The sequence below is a fragment of the Pogoniulus pusillus genome, chromosome 40 (assembly GCF_015220805.1).
Source record: "Pogoniulus pusillus isolate bPogPus1 chromosome 40, bPogPus1.pri, whole genome shotgun sequence".
Lineage (NCBI taxonomy): Eukaryota > Metazoa > Chordata > Aves > Piciformes > Lybiidae > Pogoniulus > Pogoniulus pusillus.
In genome coordinates, this window is record NC_087303.1 from 5,898,981 (window position 1) to 5,919,149 (window position 20,169).

A 20,169-nucleotide genomic window follows, 5' to 3' on the forward strand; every position below is an offset into this window, starting at 1 on the left:
ACTCCATGGGGAAGGGGTTTGGTGGGATGAAGGAGTGGGCACAGCTGGCACCTTCTGCTCCCTCAGGCTGTCTCCAGAGGACCCCATGGGGAAGGGTTTGGTGGGATGAAGGAGTGGGCACAGCTGGCACCTTCTGCTCCCTCAGGCTGTCTCCAGAGGACCCCATGGGGAAGGGTTTGGTGAGATGAAGGAGTGGGCACAGCTGGCACCTTCTGCTCCCTCAGGCTGTCTCCAGAGGACCCCATGGGGAAGGGTTTGGTGGGATGAAGGAGTGGGCACAGCTGGCACCTTCTGCTCCCCCAGGCTGTCTCCAGAGGACCCCATGGGGAAGGGTTTGCTGGGATGAAGGAGTGGGCACAGCTGGCACCTTCTGCTCCCCCAGGCTGTCTCCAGAGGACCCCATGGGGAAGGGTTTTGGTGGGATGAAGGAGTGGGCACAGCTGGCACCCAGCGAGGTGACACCCCCTCCCTTGGGCCACCCCTGGATTCCAGCCTTCCCTGCCAGGGTGGCTGTGGGGACCCTCTGGGGTGCTGGGGAGAGGAGCTGGGAGACTGAGCCCACTGCACCCCACAGTGAGCAGGGAGAAGGAGAAACTCCACAGCCAGCCCTCTCTGCCCACCCCAGTCCTGCTCCAGCTCCTGCACCTGGGCCAGCATCAGCCTCAGCCTCAGCCCCTCGCCCACAGGGCTTCACCCAGGGGGCTCTGCCCACACTGCTGGGGCACAATCCTGGGGGTCACCCCCATGCCAGGGGAGGGGGTCACATCCCACTGGCTGGGCACATCCTCTGCTGGGGTTCTGCATCCCTCCCCAGGTGCTTTGCAGAGGGACTCAGCCCCAGCTGTGGTGGTCACAGCAGCGCCAGGAGGAGCTGGGGGCAGCAGGAGGCTGGATGGTGCCCAGGGGCAGCAGGAGGTAGGGTGGTGCCCAGGGGCAGCAGGAGGCTGGGTGGTGCCATGGGGCAGCAGGAGGCTGGGTGGTGCCCAGGGACAGCAGGAGGCTGGGTGGTGCCATGGGGCAGCAGGAGGCTGGGTGGTGCCATGGGGCAGCAGGAGGCTGGGTGGTGCCCAGGGGCAGCAGGAGGCTGGGTGGTGCCCAGGGGCAGCAGGAGGCAGGGTGGTGCCATGGGGCAGCAGGAGGCTGGGTGGTGCCCAGGGACAGCAGGAGGCTGGGTGGTGCCATGGGGCAGCAGGAGGCTGGGTGGTGCCATGGGGCAGCAGGAGGCTGGGTGGTGCCATGGGGCAGCCGCCCCAGCGTCTGCAGCGCATTCAAAACCATCCCCCGGGGGGAAAGTCCCCGGGGAGGAGGATTTACATGAGCAGGAAAGGGCTGTCTCGGGCCCTGGTGGCTTTGGGTAGGAGGCCTGGGCAGAGGCAGCTGCCCCCGGGGCTTGGCAGCAGCGAGGGGCTGGCAGCTGCGTGCCCCCCACGCTGCCCACCCGGGAAGATGGCAGAGCTCTGCGGGAGGCTCTGGCTGCTCCAGAGGAACCTCTGCCTCCTGGCTCTGCTCACAGGTAGGCAGCAAGCGTGGGCTTGGGTACCAGAGAGGGGCAATGGGGATGGAGAAGAGAGCTGGGGAGGGCAGCTGGGTGGGGGGGGCTCAGCCTGGAGAGGAGGAGGCTGAGGAAGACCTCATTGCTCTCTGCAGCTCCCTGCAAGGAGGCTGGAGCCAGGTGGGGGTTGGGCTCTGCTGCCAAGGGACAGGATAAGAAGAAGAAATGGCCCCAAGGTGCCCCCCAGGGGAGGTTTAGGTTGGACATTAGAAGAAGCTCCTGCACCAAAAGGGACCCAAAGCCTGGCACAGCCTGCCCAGGGCCTTCACCATCCCTGTAGGTGCTGCAGAGAGGCAGAGATGTGGTGCTGAGGGCTGTGGTTTGGCAGCAGCCTTGGCAGGGCTAGGGAATGGTTGGCCTGGGTGACCAAAGCAGTTCCATCAACCCCTGAGACCTGCCCCAGGGCATGTCCCTTTGCCAGCCAGAGCTCAGCTGTGCAGCCACCACCTGCAGCCCTGCTTCATGCCACAGCCCAGCCCTGCCCCCAGCAGGGCCAGGGAGGACCCATGGAGGCTCAGGGCTTGGCACCTGCCCTGGGGTTTGGGTGAGGTTTGCTTTCCATGCCCGGTGGGACACAGCCACTTTGTCCCCAGCCCTGGAGCTTCCTCAGCCCAGCAGCTGGCCTGGGCAGCAGCCAGTGCCAAGCCTGCCCAGCTCTGCTGGCAGGTGGCAGGAAAGAGGAGGCTTAGGACATCTTTACCTCCCCATGGCTCTCAGAGGCCACCACCAAGCCACATCCTTGTGCTCCCTGGGGCTCAGTGCCTGGGAGCAGAGGGCAGATGGCAGGAAAGAGGATTTGGGGGGGGGATTGGTGGGCCCTGCGTGGGCATCCCTGAGCTGCTCCCTCTGCATCCTCACGCAGAAGCAGCAGCAGCTGGAGCCAGGACACAGCTCTTGGCTCCTTCCCACCCCTCACCCTTGGTGCAGGGACAGCCTCAGAGCCTGCAGCAGATGGCACCCTGGGGGAGAAAGGGCTTCAGAAGAGCTTCCTGCTGTTGAGTGGGCACCCACAGCCAGCATGGGTTCAGGTCATGGTGCTCCCCCCTGGCGCTGGTGGTGGCGACAAGGGAAGCTCAGCCCAGCCCTGGCTGCAATGGAGACCTTGGCTGAGAGGGGGGTGAGGGCTTGGAGGGGCATGAGGGCATTGAGGGGGGCAAAAGAACTGGGGGGGTGAGGGCTTTGAGGGGCATGAGGGCATTGAGGGGTGCAAAAGAACTGGGGGGGTGAGGGCTTTGAGGGGCATGAAGGCTCTGAGGGGTATGAGAGCTTTGAGGGGTGTAAGAGCACTGAAGGGCATGAAGGCTTTGAGGGGTGTGAGAGCTTCAAGGGGCATGAGGGCATTGAGGGGTGTGAGGGTGTGAGGGGTGTGAGGGTGTGAGGGGTGTGAGGGCACTGATGGGTGTGAGGGCACTGAGGAGTGTGAGGGCACTGAGGGGTGTGAGGGCACTGAGGGGTGTGAGGGCACTGAGGAGTGTGAGGGCACTGAGGGATGTGAGGGGTGTGAGGGCACTGAGGGGTGTGAGGGCACTGAGGAGGAGTGTGAGGGCACTGAGGGGTGTGAGGGCATTGAGGGGTGTGAGGGCACTGAGGGGTGTGAGGGCACTGAGGAGTGTGAGGGCACTGAGGGATGTGAGGGGTGTGAGGGCACTGAGGGGTGTGAGGGCACTGAGGAGGAGTGTGAGGGCACTGAGGGGTGTGAGGGCATTGAGGGGTGTGAGGGCACTGAGGGGTATGGGGGCATTGAGGTGTGTGAGGGCATTGAGGGGTGTGAGGGCACTCAGGGTGAGGGCATTGAGGGGTGTGAGGGCACTGAGGAGTGTGAGGGCACTGCGAGTGAGGGCACTGAGAGTGAGGGCACTGAGGGGTGTGAGGGCACTGCGAGTGAGGGCACTGAGAGTGAGGGCATTGAGGGGTGTGAGGGCATTGAGGGGTGTGAGGGCACTGAGGAGTGTGAGGGCACTGAGGGGTGTGAGGGCATTGAGGGGTGTGAGGGCACTGAGGAGTGTGAGGGCACTGAGGAGTGTGAGGGCACTGAGGGTGAGGGCATTGAGGGGTGTGAGGGCACTGAGGAGTGTGAGGGCACTGAGGGTGAGGGCATTGAGGGGTGTGAGGGCATTGAGGGGTGTGAGGGCACTGAGGGGTGTGAGGGCACTGAGGAGGAGTGTGAGGGCACTGAGGGGTGTGGGCACTGAGGAGGAGTGTGAGGGCACTGAGGAGTGTGAGGGCACTGAGGGGTGTGAGGGCACTGAGGAGGGGCGTGAGGGCATTGAGGTGTGTGAGGGCATTGAGGTGTGAGAGGGCACTGAGGGGTGTGAGGGCACTGATGAGTGTGAGGGCACTGAGGGTGAGGGCACTGAGGGGTGTGAGGGCACTGAGGAGGGGTGTGAGGGCATTGAGGGGTGTGAGGGCACTGAGGGTGAGGGCACTGAGGGGTGTGAGGGCACTGAGGGTGAGGGCCCAGCCTGGTGCCTTTAGGAGCACCAGCCAACATGGAAAGCAAAGGCCTTGGTGCCAGCTGGCTGGCAGGGGCACAGGTGGCAGGGCCGTGGCACCCAGCACCTCCTCATCTCAGAAGGGAAATGGGGCTGCAGGGCAGAGGTCTCCCTGCAGAGCTGGAGCTGAGCAGGACAGCATGGGCCTGGAAAAGGCTCTGGCACAGTGTGCCCAGGTGGCCAAGAAGGGCACCAGCAGCCTGGCATGGCTCAGCGATGCTGTGGGCAGCAGGAGCACAGCAGGGCTCAGCCCCTGGTACCTCACACCCTGGGCTCAGTTCTGAGCCACTCACTCCAGGAAGGACACTGAGAGGCTGCAGCAGAGCCAGGGGAGGGCAAGAGAGCTGGGGAAGGGTCTGGAGAAGAGGCTGGGGAGGGGCAGCTGAGGGGGTGCAGCCTGGAGGAGGCTGGGGGAGACCTCAGTGCCCTCTGCAGCTGCCCGAGAGGAGGCTGCAGCCAGGTGGGGGTTGGGCTCTGCTCACAAAGAAGCCAGAAGACAACAGGAAATGGCCTCAAGATGCCCCAGGGGAGGTTCAGGTTGGGCATGAGGAACAATTTCATCCCCTTGAGGGTTGCCAAGGCCTGGCCCAGGCTGCCCAGGGGTGGGAATGGAGTCCCCATGCCTGGAGGGGTCTCAAAGCCCTGGGGCCTGGCACTGCTGAGGGCCATGGGCTGGTGGTGCCCTGGCAGTGCTGGGCTCAGGGCTGGGACTCGATGAGCTGAAAGCTCTCTTCCACCTGAACGGTTCCCTGAGGGTCCAAGGCTGGGCCAGGAGGGCTGTGCAGGGCTGAGTTCAGGGCAGGAAGGTCTGCAGCAGGGTGGCAAAGCTTGGACCAAAGCTCAAGGTGGGGAACTGCATCTTCTTCTTCCTCCTCCTCCTCCTCCTCCTCCTCCTTCTTCTTCTTCCTCTCCTCCTCCTTCTTACTCTCCTTCTCCTTCTTCTTCTTCTCCTTCTTCTCCCTCTCCTCCTCCTTCTTCTCCTTCTTCTTCTTCCTCTCCTCCTCCTTTTTCTTCTTCTTCTCCCTCTCCTTCTCCTCCTCCTCCTCCTCCTCCTCCTCCTCCTCCTCCTCCTCCTCCTCCTCCTTCTCCTTCTCCTTCTCCTTCCTCTCCTCCTCCTTCTTCTCCTTTTTCTTCTTCCTCTCCTCCTCCTTTTTCTTCTTCCTCTCCTCCTCCTTTTTCTTCTTCTCCTTCTCCTTCCTCTCCTCCTCCTTCTTCTCCTTTTTCTTCTTCCTCTCCTCCTCCTTTTTCTTCTTCTCCTCCCTCTCCTCCTTCTTCTCCCTCTCCTCCTCCTCCTCCTCCTCCTCCTCCTCCTCCTCCTCCTCCTCCTCCTCCTCCTCCTCCTCCTCCTTCTCCTCCTCCTCCTCCTTCTTCTCTCTCTCCTTCTTCTCCCTCTCCTCCTCCTCCTCCTTCTCCCTCTCCTCCTCCTCTTCCTCCTTCTCCTTCTTCTCCTTCTCCTCCTTCTCCTTCTCCTTCTCCTTCTCCTTCTCCTTCTCCTTCTCCTTCTCCTTCTCCTTCTCCTTCTCCTTCTCCTTCTTCTTCCTCTCCTCCTCCTTCTTCTCCTTCTTCTTCTTCATCTCCTCCTCCTTTTTCTTCTTCCTCTCCTCCTCCTTTTTCTTCTTCTTCTCCTCCCTCTCCTCCTTCTTCTCCCTCTCCTCCTCCTCCTTCTCCCTCTCCTCCTCCTCCTCCTCCCTCTCCTCTTCCTCCTCCTCCTCCTCCTCCTCCTCCTCCTCCTCCTCCTCCTCCTCCTCCTCCTCCTCCTCCTCCTCCTCCTCCTTCTTCTCCTTCTTCTCCTTTTTCTTCTTCTTCTTGGTGGTGTTTTGCAGCTGTCCCAACGTGCTGGGTGGTGGTGCAGCCCCCACCTCCATGCCAGCTTCCTCCTGGTGGGGTTTGGCCAATGCTGATCGAGCAGGGCACTGGAGCGGGGCAGTAAACAGGGCTGGGGCTTCCTGCCCAGCTGCAGCAAGAGGAACCGAGGCACAGGGGCACTGGAGCTGTGGGCATGGGCACCCATGGGTGCTGGGAGGGTCCCTGCCTCACCCCACTTCCTGCACAGCTCCCATAGCTCCATCCAGTCCTTGTCCCAGGGTGGGCTGCATGGTCCCAGGGGCTGGGAGCCAACCCTGACCATCGAGGGGCTCCAGGCTCAGGAGGCTCAGGCAGGGAAAATGCTACTGCTTGATCCAGAAAGTGGGAAGTGGAAATGAGGACCTTTCTGGGGGGTGCCAGCCTGGGGGTGCCAGCAGTGAAGCTTGGTCCCACCAGGATGCCCACCAGAAAGCAGCTTAGAGAAGATTCAGGGGATGGGATGGAAATAGGAGGGCTTGGACCCAGACCTGCACTGCTCTGAGTCCTCTGAGTGGGGGCCTGGCTGATGCCCCCCAAACACTCCATCAACACAGGGTGGGCACAGAGTGCCCATCATGGTCCGTGCCAGCCCATGGTGCCATCAGAGCCCTGGAGGGGGCTGCTCAGAGAGGTTGTGGAGCCTTCTTCTCTGGAGACTTTCAAGCCCTGCCTGGATGTGTTGCTGTGTGCCCTGCCCTGGGTGCCCCTGCTCTGGCAGGGGTTGGACTGGATGACTCCAGAGGTCCCTCCCAGCCCCTCAGCTTCTGTGTTTCTGTGACCCCAGGACCCTTCTCCTGTCTTGCAGGTGGGATCTCAGCAGACACCAGGAACAGCACAGGTAACCTCTCAGACCTATGCATGTCCCCAGGGCCCCCCCAGGCCCTGCTGGCTATGCCATGAGGGTGCCAGTGCCCTGTAGAGCTGTAGATGTCCCATCACAGCCATCTGATGGCTCCAGGCTCTGCTGCTCCATCACAGCAGCTGCCAGGCTGTGTCCTCCTCTGTGGTGTCTCCCCAGCCCTGCTCCTTGCTCCTCCTCTGCAAAGCCAGCCCTGTTCTGTCTCCTGGGCACACACATGGAGCCTTCCTCTGTGTTTGCAGAGCTGGTTGGGACCAGGCTCTGGGACCATGCACATGGTCCTTGTGCCATTCCCACCCACAGGGACCTCTGCAACCCCCAAGATGCTCCCAGACTCACCCAAACATAGCCCAAGATACAAAACACAGCACCTGGGCTGCAGCCAGAGCAGGGAGAGCAGCAGCACAGGGAGGGGATTCTGCCCCTCCAACCTGCTCTGCTCAGCCCTCACCTGCAGCACTGCCTCCAGCTCTGGGGAACACAGCACAAGGACCTGGAGCTGCTGGAGAGGGTCCAGAGGAGGCCACAATGATGCTCAGAGGGTTGAAGAAGCTCTCCTGTGGGGACAGGCTGGGACAGTTGGGGCTGTTGAGCCTGGAGAAGAGAAGGCTCCAGGGAGACTTTAGAGCAACCTTCCTGTGCCTGAAGGGACTGCAGGAGAGCTGGGGAGGGACTATGGGACAAGGGCTGGGAGTGGCAGGATGAGGGCAAATGGCTTTGAGCTGGGAGAGGGGAGAGTGAGAGTGGAGGTGAGGAAGAGATTGTTGAGAGGGAGGGTGGGGAGAGACTGGCACAGATTGAGGGTGGTGAGAGCCTGGCACAGGTTGCCCAGGGAGGTGTTCAGGACCAGGCTGGATGAGACCTTGAGCATCCTGAGAGCTGGGACCAACAGGATGTGAGTGGGAAGGGCTGGGAGCAGTGTGACAGTGAAGCCATTCCCATGGGAAGTTGGAGTTCCCATGGCAAGCATCTTTCATGCCCCAGCTCAGCTTCTACCCCCAGGTGGTGATGATGGTGATGAGGAGGAGGATGAAGGTGATGGTGATGGTGAAGGTGGTGATGATAGTGGTGATGATGATGATAGTGGTGGAGGTGAAGATGATGGTGGTGATGGTGATAGTGGTGGTGAAGGTGATGGTGCTGATGGTGAAGATGATGGTGACAATGAGGGTGATGGTGATGATAGCGGTGATGATGATGATGATGATGGTGGTGGTGGTGATGACGTTGATGGTGAAAGTGATAATAATAGTGGTGGTGATGATGATGATGGTGAAGAAGGTGAGGGTAATGATGATGATGGTGAAGGTGATAATAATAGTGGTGATGATGATGATGATGATGATGATGATGATGGTGGAGGCGAAGGTGATGGCAATGATGGCAGTGATGGTGATAGTGGTGGTGAAGGTGATGGTGCTGATGGTGAAGATGATGGTGCCATTGAGGATGATGGTGGTGATGGTGATGATGATGAAGGTGAAGGTGATGGTGATGATGGTGAAGAAGGTGATGGTGACGATGATTTTGGTGAAGGTGATGGTGGTGATGATGTTGGTGATGATGGTGAAGGTGAAGGTGATGATGATGGTGAAGAAGGTGATGGTGATGATGGTGAAGATGGTGATGATGATGATGGGGATGGCATTGACAGTGATGATGGTGGTGCTGCTGTGAAGGTGGTGCTGATAACGATGGCGGTGATGATGCTGATGATGAAGATGGTGGTGATGATGACAGCGGTGCCATCTCACCAGCCCAAAGCTGACAGCTCAGGAGCAGCACAGCCCGTGAGGGGGGGGGTCAGCCTTGTGGGGAGCAGCTGGCACTCCCAACGCCCTCCTCTCAGCCCTGTGCCCACCTCTCCCCGCTGGCAGAGAGCAGCGGGTGCCCGCCGGTGCAGCAGCAGCCGCGCTACCTGGCGGCCAAGAAGAACACTCCTGTCTACTTCATCTGCTCCACCCAGCAGCCCCACAGCATGCAGTGGTACAAGACCAGCCAAGGCAGCAGGGAGGTGCAGGAGCTGGACCACAACACCTCCCGTTACAGCTTGGAGCGCAGCAACAGCTCCATCAACTTCACCATCTTCAGCATCCGCTACGAGGACAACGGAGTCTACACCTGCGACAGCAGGAACCTGACAGCTCAGGGCAGGAGGCCACACCTCTGTGGCACAGAGCTCAGGGTGATGGGTGAGTGGCAGGGTGCCAGCTTCTGGGCACAACCCTTACCCCACCCCCACCCCCCAGCAGATGCTTTCTCTCTTCTTCTGTCCGCATAGAACGGTTTGGGTTGGAAGGGATCTTGTAGTACATGGGCAGGGATAGCTCCTGCTAGAACAGGGCACTCAGGGGCTCATCCAGCCTGGTCCTGAACACCTCCAGGGAGGTTGTGGAGCACAGAAGCACCCAATGTGATCTTTGATCACATTGGGTGCTTCTGTGCTCCACAACCTCCCTGGGAAACCTGTGCCAGGCTCTCAGCACCTTCAACCTGTGCCAAGGTCTCACCACCCTCAATCTGTGCCAGTCTCTCACCACCCTCACTCCTCCTCCTAACATCCACTTTCAATCTCCCCTCTGCCACTCCAAACCCATTCCTCCTCCTCCTGCCATTCCCAGACCTTCTCAATAGTCCCTCCCCAGCCTTCCTGCAGCCCCCTGCAGATCCTGCAAGGCCACTCCAAGCTCTCCTGGAAGCCTTCTCCTCTGCAGGCTGCACAGCCCCAACTCTCTCAGCCTGTGCTCAGAGCAGAGCTCCTGCAGCCCTCTCAGCATCTTGGTGGCCTCCTCTGGGCTGGCTCTAACACTTCCATGTCCTGCTTGAGGAGCTCCTCTGTGTCCCAGTCTGACCTCTTGCCCCCTTAGATACAGCTGGGGCTGCTCCAGGACACTGCAGAGCTCTGCTCACTGCCAGCCACCAGGCACAGCATGGGAGAATCACAGAATCATCAGGGCTGGAAGGGACCTCAAGGATCAGCCAGTTCCAACCCCCCTGCCATGGGCAGGGACACCTCACATTAGATCAGGTTGCTCAGAGCCACATCCAGCCTGGCCTTAAACACCTCCAGGAATGAAGCTTGCACCACCTCCCTGGGCAACCTGTGCCAGGCTCTCACCACCCTCATGCTGAACAACTTCTCCCTAACCTCCAGTCTGGATCTGCTCACTTCTAGTTGTGCTCCATTCCCCCCCAGGCCTATCACCACCTGACATCCAGGCTGCTTTGGGTGGGAAGGGACCCCAAAAGGTCATCCAGGCCAACCCCCTGCAGCCAGCAGGGACATCCCCACCCAGGGCAGGCTGCTCACAGCCCCACACAGCCTCCCCTGCACTGCTGCCAGCCATGGGCAGCTCCCAGCTCTCTGGGCAGCCTGGCACAGGCTCTCCTCACCCTCACTGCCAAACATTTCTCCCTTCTCTCCACTCTCAAGCTCCTCTCTCACCTTCCAACCATCCCCCCTTGGCCTGGCCCAACAGCTCCTGCTCACAGCTCTGTCCCCAGCTCTCTGCTGGGCCCTTCCAGCACTCCAAGGCCACCACAAGGTCTCCCTGCAGCCTTCTCTCCTGCAGCCTGCCCAAGCCCAACTCTCCCAGCCTGGCCTCACAGCAGAGCCCTGCCAGCCCTGCCAGCACTGCTGTGGCCTCCCCTGGCCCTGCTGCAGCAGCTCCCTGTCTGTGCTGTGCTGAGCAGTGCCACACAACAGCACAAGCTCCCAGTTTGCCCTGGCACATCCATCCCAGGGACTGCATTCCCCTCAGAAATCAGATTCCTCCTGGTCCTGCTGGGTCCTACCCCAGGTGGCTCATCCCAGAGCTGGTTCGTGGTGCCAGCCCCTGGAGCAGTTTGCACTGCTCTGGCCTCTCCTGGGGGGGAGGTGATGGCACCCTGGGCACCCTGCTCTGCCCCTCTGCTCTCACTGAGACACAAACCTGTGGCCATACCAAGCTCATCCCTGTTCCCTGGGAGCCTGGCACAGAGCTGGGCCCTGACTCTCCTTGCCTGGCACAGAGCTGGGACCTGAGTCTCTCCCTGCCTGGCACAGAGCTGGGCCCTGAGTCTCTCCCTGCCTGGCACAGAGCTGGGCCCTGAGTCTCTCCCTGCCTGGCACAGAGGTGGGACCTGAGTCTCTCCCTGCCTGGCACAGAGCTGGGACCTGACTCTCTCCCTGCCTGGCACAGAGCTGGACCCTGAGTCTCTCCCTGCCTGGCACAGAGCTGGGACCCGAATCTCTCCTTGCCTGGCACAGAGCTGGGCCCTGAGTCTCCCCCTGCCTGGCACAGAGCTGGGCCCTGAGTCTCTCCCTGCCTGGCACAGAGCTGGGCCCTGAGTCTCTCCTTGCCTGGCACAGAGCTGGACCCTGAGTCTCTCCTTGCCTGGCACAGAGGTGGGACCTGAGTCTCTCCCTGCCTGGCACAGAGGTGGGCCCTGAGTCTCTCCCTGTGCTGCTGCCCCCAGGTCACAGCAGTGCCCAGCAGCTCCGGAACAGGAACACCCTGAAGGATGCCATCATCATCATCCAGTCCATCCTGCTGGTCATCTTCATCAGCGTCCCTGTGCTCCTCTTGCTGGATAAAGTAAGTGGCAGTGCCCCCAGCAGTGGGCACGGCCCCAGCTTTGCTGCTGAGATGCCCACAGCAGTGCCCTGCACCCCAGGGATGGGGCTGCTGGGTTTGGGGGGGGGGGGGGGTGGAAGTGGGAAATGAAATGGGGGGTGGGGAGCTGTGGACCAGTGTAGCCTGTGGGAGTGGTGGGACCTGTCCTGACGAAGGGATGAGACCAGGCAGAGGGCAGAGAGGATCCTGGTGGCTGCTGACATCCAACCTGTGACTGCTCTCACAGGGTGAAGCCAAGGAAAGCCCAGAGGAGGACCACACCTACGAGGTACTGCTGCAGGAATTCCAGAGGCAGGGAACCATTCTGCTTCCAGATCACCCAGTCCAGCCCTAACCCCTGCACTGCCAGGGCACCACTGACCCATGGCCCTCAGCACTACATCCCCAGGGCTGCCTCCAGGGGCAGGGACACCACCACTGCCCAGGGGCAGCCTGGGCCAGGCCTTGATAACCCTTTTGGGCAAGGAATTGTTCCTCTTGGCCAACCTAAACCTCCCTTGGGGCAGCTTGAGGCCATTTGCTCTTGTCCTGCCACTTGTTCCTGGGAGCAGAGCCCAACCCCCACCTGGCTCCAGCCTCCTCTCAGGCAGCTGCAGAGAGCAATGAGGTCTCCCTCAGCCTCCTTCTCTCCAGGCTGAACAACCTCAGGTCCCCAAGCTGCATCTCCCCAGCCCTGTTCTGCAGATGTCCACCAGAAGCAAACTAACCCCCACTAAAGGAGGTGCATCCTCTGCAGGCAGGGTCCTTGGCTGCCCTGAGCTGCTCTGCTGCTCTGGAGGCACAAATCACCCATCTGGCTCCAGCCTCCTCAGGGAGCTGTAGAGAGCAGTGAGGTCTCCCCTCAGCCTCCTCCTCTCCAGGCTGAACAACCTCAGCTCCCTCAACTACTCCTCACAAGCTGCTCCAGACCCCTCACCTCTCTAACACCAACCTGAGCCTTACAGTTGCTGCCTGTGCCCTTGCTGGGTGCCTGCCAGGTGCCAGCAGCCCTTGCAGGTCCATCAGGGCATCTTCTTGCCAAGGGCACATCAACTCTAAGGAGCTGCTCACGAAACCCAGCCAAGCTCTGAGCATATCCACACACCTCTGCCCTTCTTCTCTCCTCTCAGAAGCTGTCTCCTGGAGAGAGGTCCCCAGCTGTGGGTGTCCCAGGGAGGGCACTGGGGGTGGGTGCCCCTTCCATGTCTCAGCCTCCTTGCTCTTGGTGCAGGGCCTGGAGGTGGAGCAGATGGCTACCTACGAGGACATTACTCCTTTCCGGGACATGAAGGTCAAGTGGACAGTTGGGGAGCACCCAGGTGAAGAGTGAGGGGTCCTGTGCCCATCACCAGGCTGGCAGCAGCAGCAGCACAGCTCCTTGCTCCTGCCCTGGACCATGGCTCTGGTGGGTACCTGGATGACAGGCAGCAAAGCACCTCCAGCAGCCTCGCACGGAGCTGAGACCCTCCCTGCTGCCCTTGGCACTTGCTTTGGCACATCCAGGCTGTGCCCACCATGGCTGCCCTGACCTGGTGGTTGCTGTCACCTCCCTGCTGCAGAACCCCCCCCATGTAGAAGTTAGGAGCCACCTGCAACCCCTCCCAGTAGCCAACTGGCCCCAGAGCCTGGGCAGCCCTCATGCCATGGTGCTGAGCTCCTGCAGGGTTAGTGCCATGGAGGTGCCAGAGTGGGTGCTGGCTCTCCTCCAGCACCACCACCCCAGCCATGATCACTCTCCATGCTACAAGGACCCTGCTGGGCCACAAGGCCCCACTGCAGCCCTGGCAGAGGAGCTGAGGTGAGCAGCACCATTTGAGAAGCCCATTGGAGGCCACTCTCCACCTTCCAAGCCATGGATGTGTCCAGCAGGCCAAGGGGACTGAGACCAAGGACCCTCCCAAAGCATCTCCTCCTCCTCCTCCTCCTCCTCCTCCTCAAAGAGGGCAGGCAAAGCTGTGGGGACAGCTCTGAGCCAGAGGGTCCTGTGCAAGTCCCAAGCCATGAGCAGGTCATGGTGAGGAACATGTCCAACCTGAGGAGCTGTCAGTGCAGGCCAGGGGGACACCAACCCCCAGCAGCTCCCTCAGCTCCTAATAAAGGCAAAGGCTAAATCCAGACCTGGCTCCGTCCTGCTGTCACTGCTCCAAGGGTGTCCCACACCCCTGCTGCCAGGGTGGGATGCCCTGGGGATAAGGAGCAGCTCTTCATGGATCCAGCTGGGCCAGAAACCAAAGTTATCACAGTATTATTATCAGGGTTGGGAGAGACCTCTGAGCTCATCCAGTCCAACCCTTTAGCACAGAGCTCAAGGCCAGACCATGGCACCAAGTGCCACGTCCAGTCCTGCCTTGAACAGCTCCAGGGACGGCGACTCCACCACCTCCCCGGGCAGCCCATTCCAGTGGCCAATGACTCTCTCAGGGAAGAACTTTCTCCTCACCTCCAGCCTAAATCTCCCCTGGCACAGCCTGAGGCTGTGTCCTCTCCTTCTGGTGCTGGCCACCTGAGAGAAGAGAGCAACCTCCTCCTGGCCACAACCTCCCCTCAGGTAGTTGCAGACAGCAATGAGGTCTGCCCTGAGCCTCCTCTTCTCCAGGCTAACCAATCCCAGCTCCCTCAGCCTCTCCTCCTAGGGCTGTGCTCAAGGCCTCTCCCCAGCCTCGTTGCCCTTCTCTGGACACACTCAAGCATCTCAATGTCCCTCCTAAACTGGGGGGCCCAGAACTGAACACAGCACTCAAGGTGTGGTCTAAGCAGTGCAGAGTACAGGGGCAGAATGACCTCCCTGCTCCTGCTGGCCACACCATTGCTGATGCAGGCCAGGATGCCACTGGCTCTCTTGGCCACCTGGGCACACTGCTGGCTCATGTTCAGGTGGGTACCAATCAACACCCCCAGATCCCTCTCTGTTTGGCTGCTCTCAGCCACTCTGACCCCAGCCTGTATCTCTGCATGGGGTTGCTGTGGCCAAAGTGCAGCAGCAGCACTTGGAGCTATTGAACTCCATCCCCTTGGACTCTGCCCATCTGTGCAGGCAGTCAAGGTCCTGCTGCAGAGCCCTTCTGCCCTCCAACCCAGCCACATCTGCCCCCAGCTTGGTGTCATCTGCACACTTGCTGATGACTGACTCCATGCCCTCATCCAGATCACCTGTGAAGATGTTAAAGAGGATGGGGCCCAGCACTGAATGAAGATGTTAAAGAGGATGGGGCCCAGCACTGAATGAAGATGTTAAAGAGGATGGGGCCCAGCACTGAATGAAGATGTTAAAGAGGAGGGCCATGAGAAGAGGCAGGGAGGTAAAGCCAAGAGTAGCTGCGGAGCTCTCCTGCAACCTCCACAGCCCCAAGACATCAGCTGGGGGTGAGAGACAAAAACCATGGCCAGGAGCTGAAGCAGGAGAGTCACAGGGTTGGTTGGGTTGGAAAAGCCCTCAGAGCTCATCCAGCCCAACCACCAACCCAACCTCACCATGGCCCCCAGTGCCATGGCCACAGCTTTCCTACACACCTCCAGACTTGAGGACTCCACCACCTCCCTGGGCAGCCTCTGCCAATCCCTGACCACTCTTGGAGCAAAGAAATTCTTCCTCATCTCCAACCTAACCTTCCCCAGAGCTGGGCTCAGAACCAAGAGCTCCACTCCCAGCTACATCTGGACTTGTAAGAGTAGCTAAAGAGCATCTGGTGAGGAGCAGAGCAGCACTGATTGCTTTGGGACATGAAACCCACCTTGGCATGGCAGCAGCTGGGGGCTGCTGGGGCTTGGGGCTGGTTGGGCACCCCCACACCAGGGGTTTGGTTGGGTGAGGCAGGACAAGGAGGTGATGAGGACTGGGGAGGGAGATGAACTTCTCTCCCCTCAGGGAGCCTACAGCCTCTTTGGCTTGTGCCATTTAGGACTTCAAGGAGAAGAAGTGAGGATTGCTCTTGCTTCCCAAACCAGCCAGCAGCAAAGGGAGGGCAGAGCAGAGGCTTTCCAGTAGGGAACAGGCTGCTGCTTGTCTGCCTGGGAGCCACCTCCATGGAGAGCTGGAATTCAACCCAGACAGCACAAAAAGAGCATTTTAAGGCTGAGTTAAAAGTGTCCCCAAAAGTGTGGCATGCACAGGGGTGTAAAGCTCTCAGAGCTGTCAGCTGCAGGAAGGAGCAGCCACAAGGCAGAGCCCCAAAAAGGCTGCTCTCAGGATCCTCCTCTGCCAAGGTTTTGGGGCTCATCTTTCATTTTCAGTGATGAAATCACAGAATGGGCTTGGGTTGGAAGGGATCTTAAAGCTCAGCCAGTTCCAATCCCTCTGCCACGGGCAGGGACAGCTCTCACCAGCACAGGGTTGCTCAAGGACTCATCCAGCCTGGTCCTGAACACCTCCAGGGAGGTTGTGGAGCACAGAAGCACCCAATGTGATCTTTGATCATCATCACCATCATCATCACCACTATCATCATCACCATCACCATCATCATCACCATCACGTTCCTCGCCATCATCACCATCAACATCAACTTCACCATCATCACCACCATCACCTTCACCATCAGCATCATCACTATCAAAGTCATCATCATCACCACCACTATCATCATCACCATCAGCATCATCACTATCAAAGTCATCATCATCACCACCACTATCATCATCACCATCATCAACACCATCATCCTCATTGTCACCATCATCTTCACCATCAGCACCATCACCTTCACCATCACTATCACCATCACCACCATCATCTTCACCTCCACCACTATCATCATCATCACCACTATCATCACCACCTTCACCATCACCATCACCTTCATCCTCCTCCTCATCACCATCATCACCACCTGGGGGTAGAAGCTGAGCTGGGGCATGAAAGATGCTTGCCATGGGAACTCCAACTTCCCATGGGAATGGCTTCACTGTCACACTGCTCCCAGCCCTTCCCACTCACATCCTGTTGGTCCCAGCTCTCAGGGTGCTCAAGGCCTCATCTAGCCTGGTCCTGAACACCTCCAGGGAGGTTGTGGAGCACAGAAGCACCCAATGTGATCAAAGATCACCATCATCATCACCACTATCATCATCACCATCATCATCACCATCACCTTCTTCACCATCATCACCTTCACCATCATCACCATCACCTTCTTCACCATCATCACCATCACCTACACCATCAACATCATCACCACCATTACTTTCTCCATCATCACCACCATCACCTTCACCATCAGCATCATCACTATCAAAGTCATCATCATCATCACCACCACTATCATCATCATCATCACCTTCATCAACACCATCATCCTCATTGTCACCATCATCTTTATCATCAGCACCATCACCTTCACCATCACCATCACCACCATCATCTTCAACTCCACCACTACCATCATCATCACCACTATCATCACCAACTTCACCATCACCATCATTATCACCATCACCTTCATCCTCATCCTCATCACCATCATCACCACCTGGGGGTAGAAGCTGAGCTGGGGCATGAAAGATGCTTGCCATGGGAACTCCAACTTCCCATGGGAATGGCTTCACTGTCACACTGCTCCCAGCCCTTCCCACTCACATCCTGTTGGTCCCAGCTCTCAGGGTGCTCAAGGTCTCATCCAGCCTGGTCCTGAACACCTCCAGGGAGGTTGGGGAGCACAGAAGCACCCAATGTGATCAAAGATCACATTGGGTGCTTCTGTGCTCCCCAACCTCCCTGGGCAACCTGTGCCAGGCTCTCAGCACCCTCAACCTGTGCCAGTCTCTTATCCTGCCACTCCCAGCCCTTGTCCCAGAGTCCCTCCCCAGCTCTCCTGCAGCCCATTCAGGCACTGCAAGGTTGCTCTAAAGTCTCCCTGGAGCCTTCTCTTCTCCAGGTTCAGGCTGTCCCCACAGGAGAGGTTCTTCAGACTTCTGAGCATCTTCACAGCCTCCTCTGGACCCTCTCCAGCAGTTCCAGATCTTTGTGCTGGCTTGCCCAGAGCTGGAGGCAGTGCTGCAGGTGAGGGCTGAGCAGAGCAGGTTGGAGGGGCAGAATCCTCTCCCTGTGCTGCTGCTCACACTTCTCCTGATGCAATGGAAAGAGGAAATGGCAGAGGGGGGAGAACTTTTTTGGCCTTCCACTTCCCAAGCCCTTTCTCAGCTGAGCACAAACACCTCCCTCAACTGAAACCAGGAGGAGCTGCAGCCTGCACCTGCAGAGGAAGCTTTTTGACCCATGTCAACAGCAACTTTCATGCCCCAGTTCTGCTCTTTGGCTTCCTGTCAAGGACCAGAAGGACACAAACATTTCCACAGGCTCTGTGGTTTCCTTTAGGTGTTTGGTTTGTAGGGAGCCTGGAGATGGAGGCTGCTGGCAGCCTGTGCTCAGCCACAGGATCACACAATGCCAGGGGCTGCAAGGGACCTCCAAAGATCATAGAGTCACAGAATCAGAGGATCAAGCAGGTTGGGAGAGAGCTCCAAGCTCATACAGCCCAACCCAGCACCCAGCCCTGGCCAAGCAGCCAGAGGAGACTCCACAATCTCTCTGAGCAGCCTGCTCCAGGACTCTGCCACCCTCAAAGTACAGAAGCTCCTCCCCGTGTTCAGATGGAGCTTCCTGTGTTCTGGTTGTCACCAACTGCCTCTTGTCCTGTCTCTGGGCACCACTGGGAAGACTCTGGCACCATCCTCCTGACACCCTCCCTGAGAGATTTACAAGCATTGATCAGAGCCTCTCAGCTTCCTCCTCTCCAGGCTAACCAGCCCCAGCTCCCTCAGCCTCTCCTCTCCAGGCTAACCAGCCCCAGCTCCCTCAGCCTCTCCTCTCCAGGCTAACCAGCCCCAGCTCCCTCAGCCTCTCCTCTCCAGACTAACCAGCCCCAGCTCCCTCAGCTTCCTCCTCTCCAGACTAACCAGCCCCAGCTCCCTCAGCCTCTCCTCTCCAGACTAACCAGCCCCAGCTCCCTCAGCCTCTCCTCTCCAGACTAACCAGCCCCAGCTCCCTCAGCTTCCTCCTATCCAGACTAACCAGCCCCAGCTCCCTCAGCCTCTCCTCTCCAGACTAACCAGCCCCAGCTCCCTCAGCCTCTCCTCTCCAGGCTAACCAGCCCCAGCTCCCTCAGCCTCTCCTCTCCAGGCTAACCAGCCCCAGCTCCCTCAGCCTCTCCTCTCCAGACTAACCAGCCCCAGCTCCCTCAGCCTCTCCTCTCCAGACTAACCAGCCCCAGCTCCCTCAGCCTCTCCTCTCCAGACTAACCAGCCCCAGCTCCCTCAGCTTCCTCCTATCCAGACTAACCAGCCCCAGCTCCCTCAGCTTCCTCCTCTCCAGGCTAACCAGCCCCAGCTCCCTCAGCCTCCTCCTCTCCAGGCTAACCAGCCCCAGCTCCCTCAGCTTCCTCCTATCCAGACTAACCAGCCCCAGCTCCCTCAGCTTCCTCCTATCCAGACTAACCAGCCCCAGCTCCCTCAGCCTCTCCTCTCCAGACTAACCAGCCCCAGCTCCCTCAGCCTCTCCTCTCCAGACTAACCAGCCCCAGCTCCCTCAGCCTCCTCCTCTCCAGGCTAACCAGCCCCAGCTCCCTCAGCCTCTCCTCTCCAGGCTATCCAGCCCCAGCTCCCTCAGCCTCCTCCTCTCCAGGCTATCCAGCCCCAGCTCCCTCAGCCTCTCCTCTCCAGGCTAACCAGCCCCAGCTCCCTCAGCTTCCTCCTCTCCAGACTAACCAGCCCCAGCTCCCTCAGCCTCCTCCTCTCCAGACTAACCAGCCCCAGCTCCCTCAGCCTCTCCTCTCCAGACTAACCAGCCCCAGCTCCCTCAGCTTCCTCCTATCCAGACTAACCAGCCCCAGCTCCCTCAGCCTCTCCTCTCCAGACTAACAAGCCCCAGCTCCCTCAGCCTCTCCTCTCCAGACTAACCAGCCCCAGCTCCCTCAGCCTCTCCTCTCCAGGCTATCCAGCCCCAGCTCCCTCAGCCTCTCCTCATCTCAGAGCTGTTCCAGTCCCCTCAGTATCTCAGTGGCTCTGTGCTGGACTCTCCAGCAGTTCTTTGTCCCTCCTGAGCTGGGCTGCCCAGAACTGGACACAATGCTCCAGGTGGAGCCTCACCAGCACAGAGCAGAGGAGGGGGAGATGCTTTAGCAGATCTGGCCAGGCTGAGAGCTGGGGGAAGCAAAACTCATGAAGTTCAGTGAGGACAAGGTCAGGGTCCTCCATCTGGGGAGGAATAACAACAGGCAGCAGTAGAGGAAAGCAGCTCCATGGAGAGAGGCCTTGGAGTGCTGGTGGGCAGCAAGCTCTACATGGCCAGCAATGTGCCCTTGTGGGCAGGAGAGCAGATGGCATCCTGGGGGACATCAGGAAACTGGTGGCCAGCAGGGCCAGGGAGGTTCTCACTTTCTACTCCGCCCTGCTGAGACCACAGCTGCAATCCTGTGTCCAGTTTGGGGCTCCCCAGTTGAGGAGAGACAGAGACCTGCTGGGGAGAGCCCAGCAGAGAGCCACGAGGATGAGTGGGGGAGTTGAGCATCAACCTGTGGAGAGAGCCCTGAGAGCCCTGGGGGTGTTCAGTCTGGAGAAGAGAAGGCTGAGAGGAGATCTGAGCAATGTGTACAAATATCTGAGGGGTTGGGGGGCTGGGGCCAGGCTCTTTTTGGTGCTCAGCAGCAATAAGCCAAGGAGCAATGGACACAAACTGGAACAGAGAAGGTTTCAGCTCAGCAGGAGGAGAAACTCCTTTGCAGTGAGGGTGCAGAGCCCTGGAGCAGCCTGCCCAGAGGGGTTGTGGAGTCTCCTTCTCTGCAGACTTTAAATCCCACCTGGATGCATCCCTGTGTGGACTGCCCTGGGTGATGC

At 59.4% G+C, this 20,169-nt stretch overlaps 1 protein-coding gene across 1 annotated transcript; it reads left to right on the plus strand.

Moving 5' to 3' along the window:
• The first annotated feature begins 1,446 nt into the window (after positions 1-1,446).
• Positions 1,447-12,673, plus strand: CD79B (CD79b molecule). Its single transcript, XM_064174216.1, has 6 exons — positions 1,447-1,513; positions 6,695-6,742; positions 8,635-8,940; positions 11,207-11,325; positions 11,591-11,632; positions 12,575-12,673. Exons 1-6 carry the CDS (start codon positions 1,447-1,449, stop codon positions 12,671-12,673), a joined length of 681 nt encoding a protein of 226 aa, XP_064030286.1.
• Positions 12,674-20,169: the final 7,496 nt, after the last annotated feature.

Bases quoted from the DNA above. Each gene is read 5' to 3' on its own strand.
- CD79B (XM_064174216.1), top strand. From the start codon at position 1,447: ATGGCAGAGCTCTGCGGGAGGCTCTGGCTGCTCCAGAGGAACCTCTGC. The intron at 1,514-6,694 runs GTAGGCAGCAAG...CCTGTCTTGCAG, and splicing joins CCTCCTGGCTCTGCTCACAG to GTGGGATCTCAGCAGACACC. The intron at 8,941-11,206 runs GTGAGTGGCAGG...TGCTGCCCCCAG, and splicing joins CACAGAGCTCAGGGTGATGG to GTCACAGCAGTGCCCAGCAG.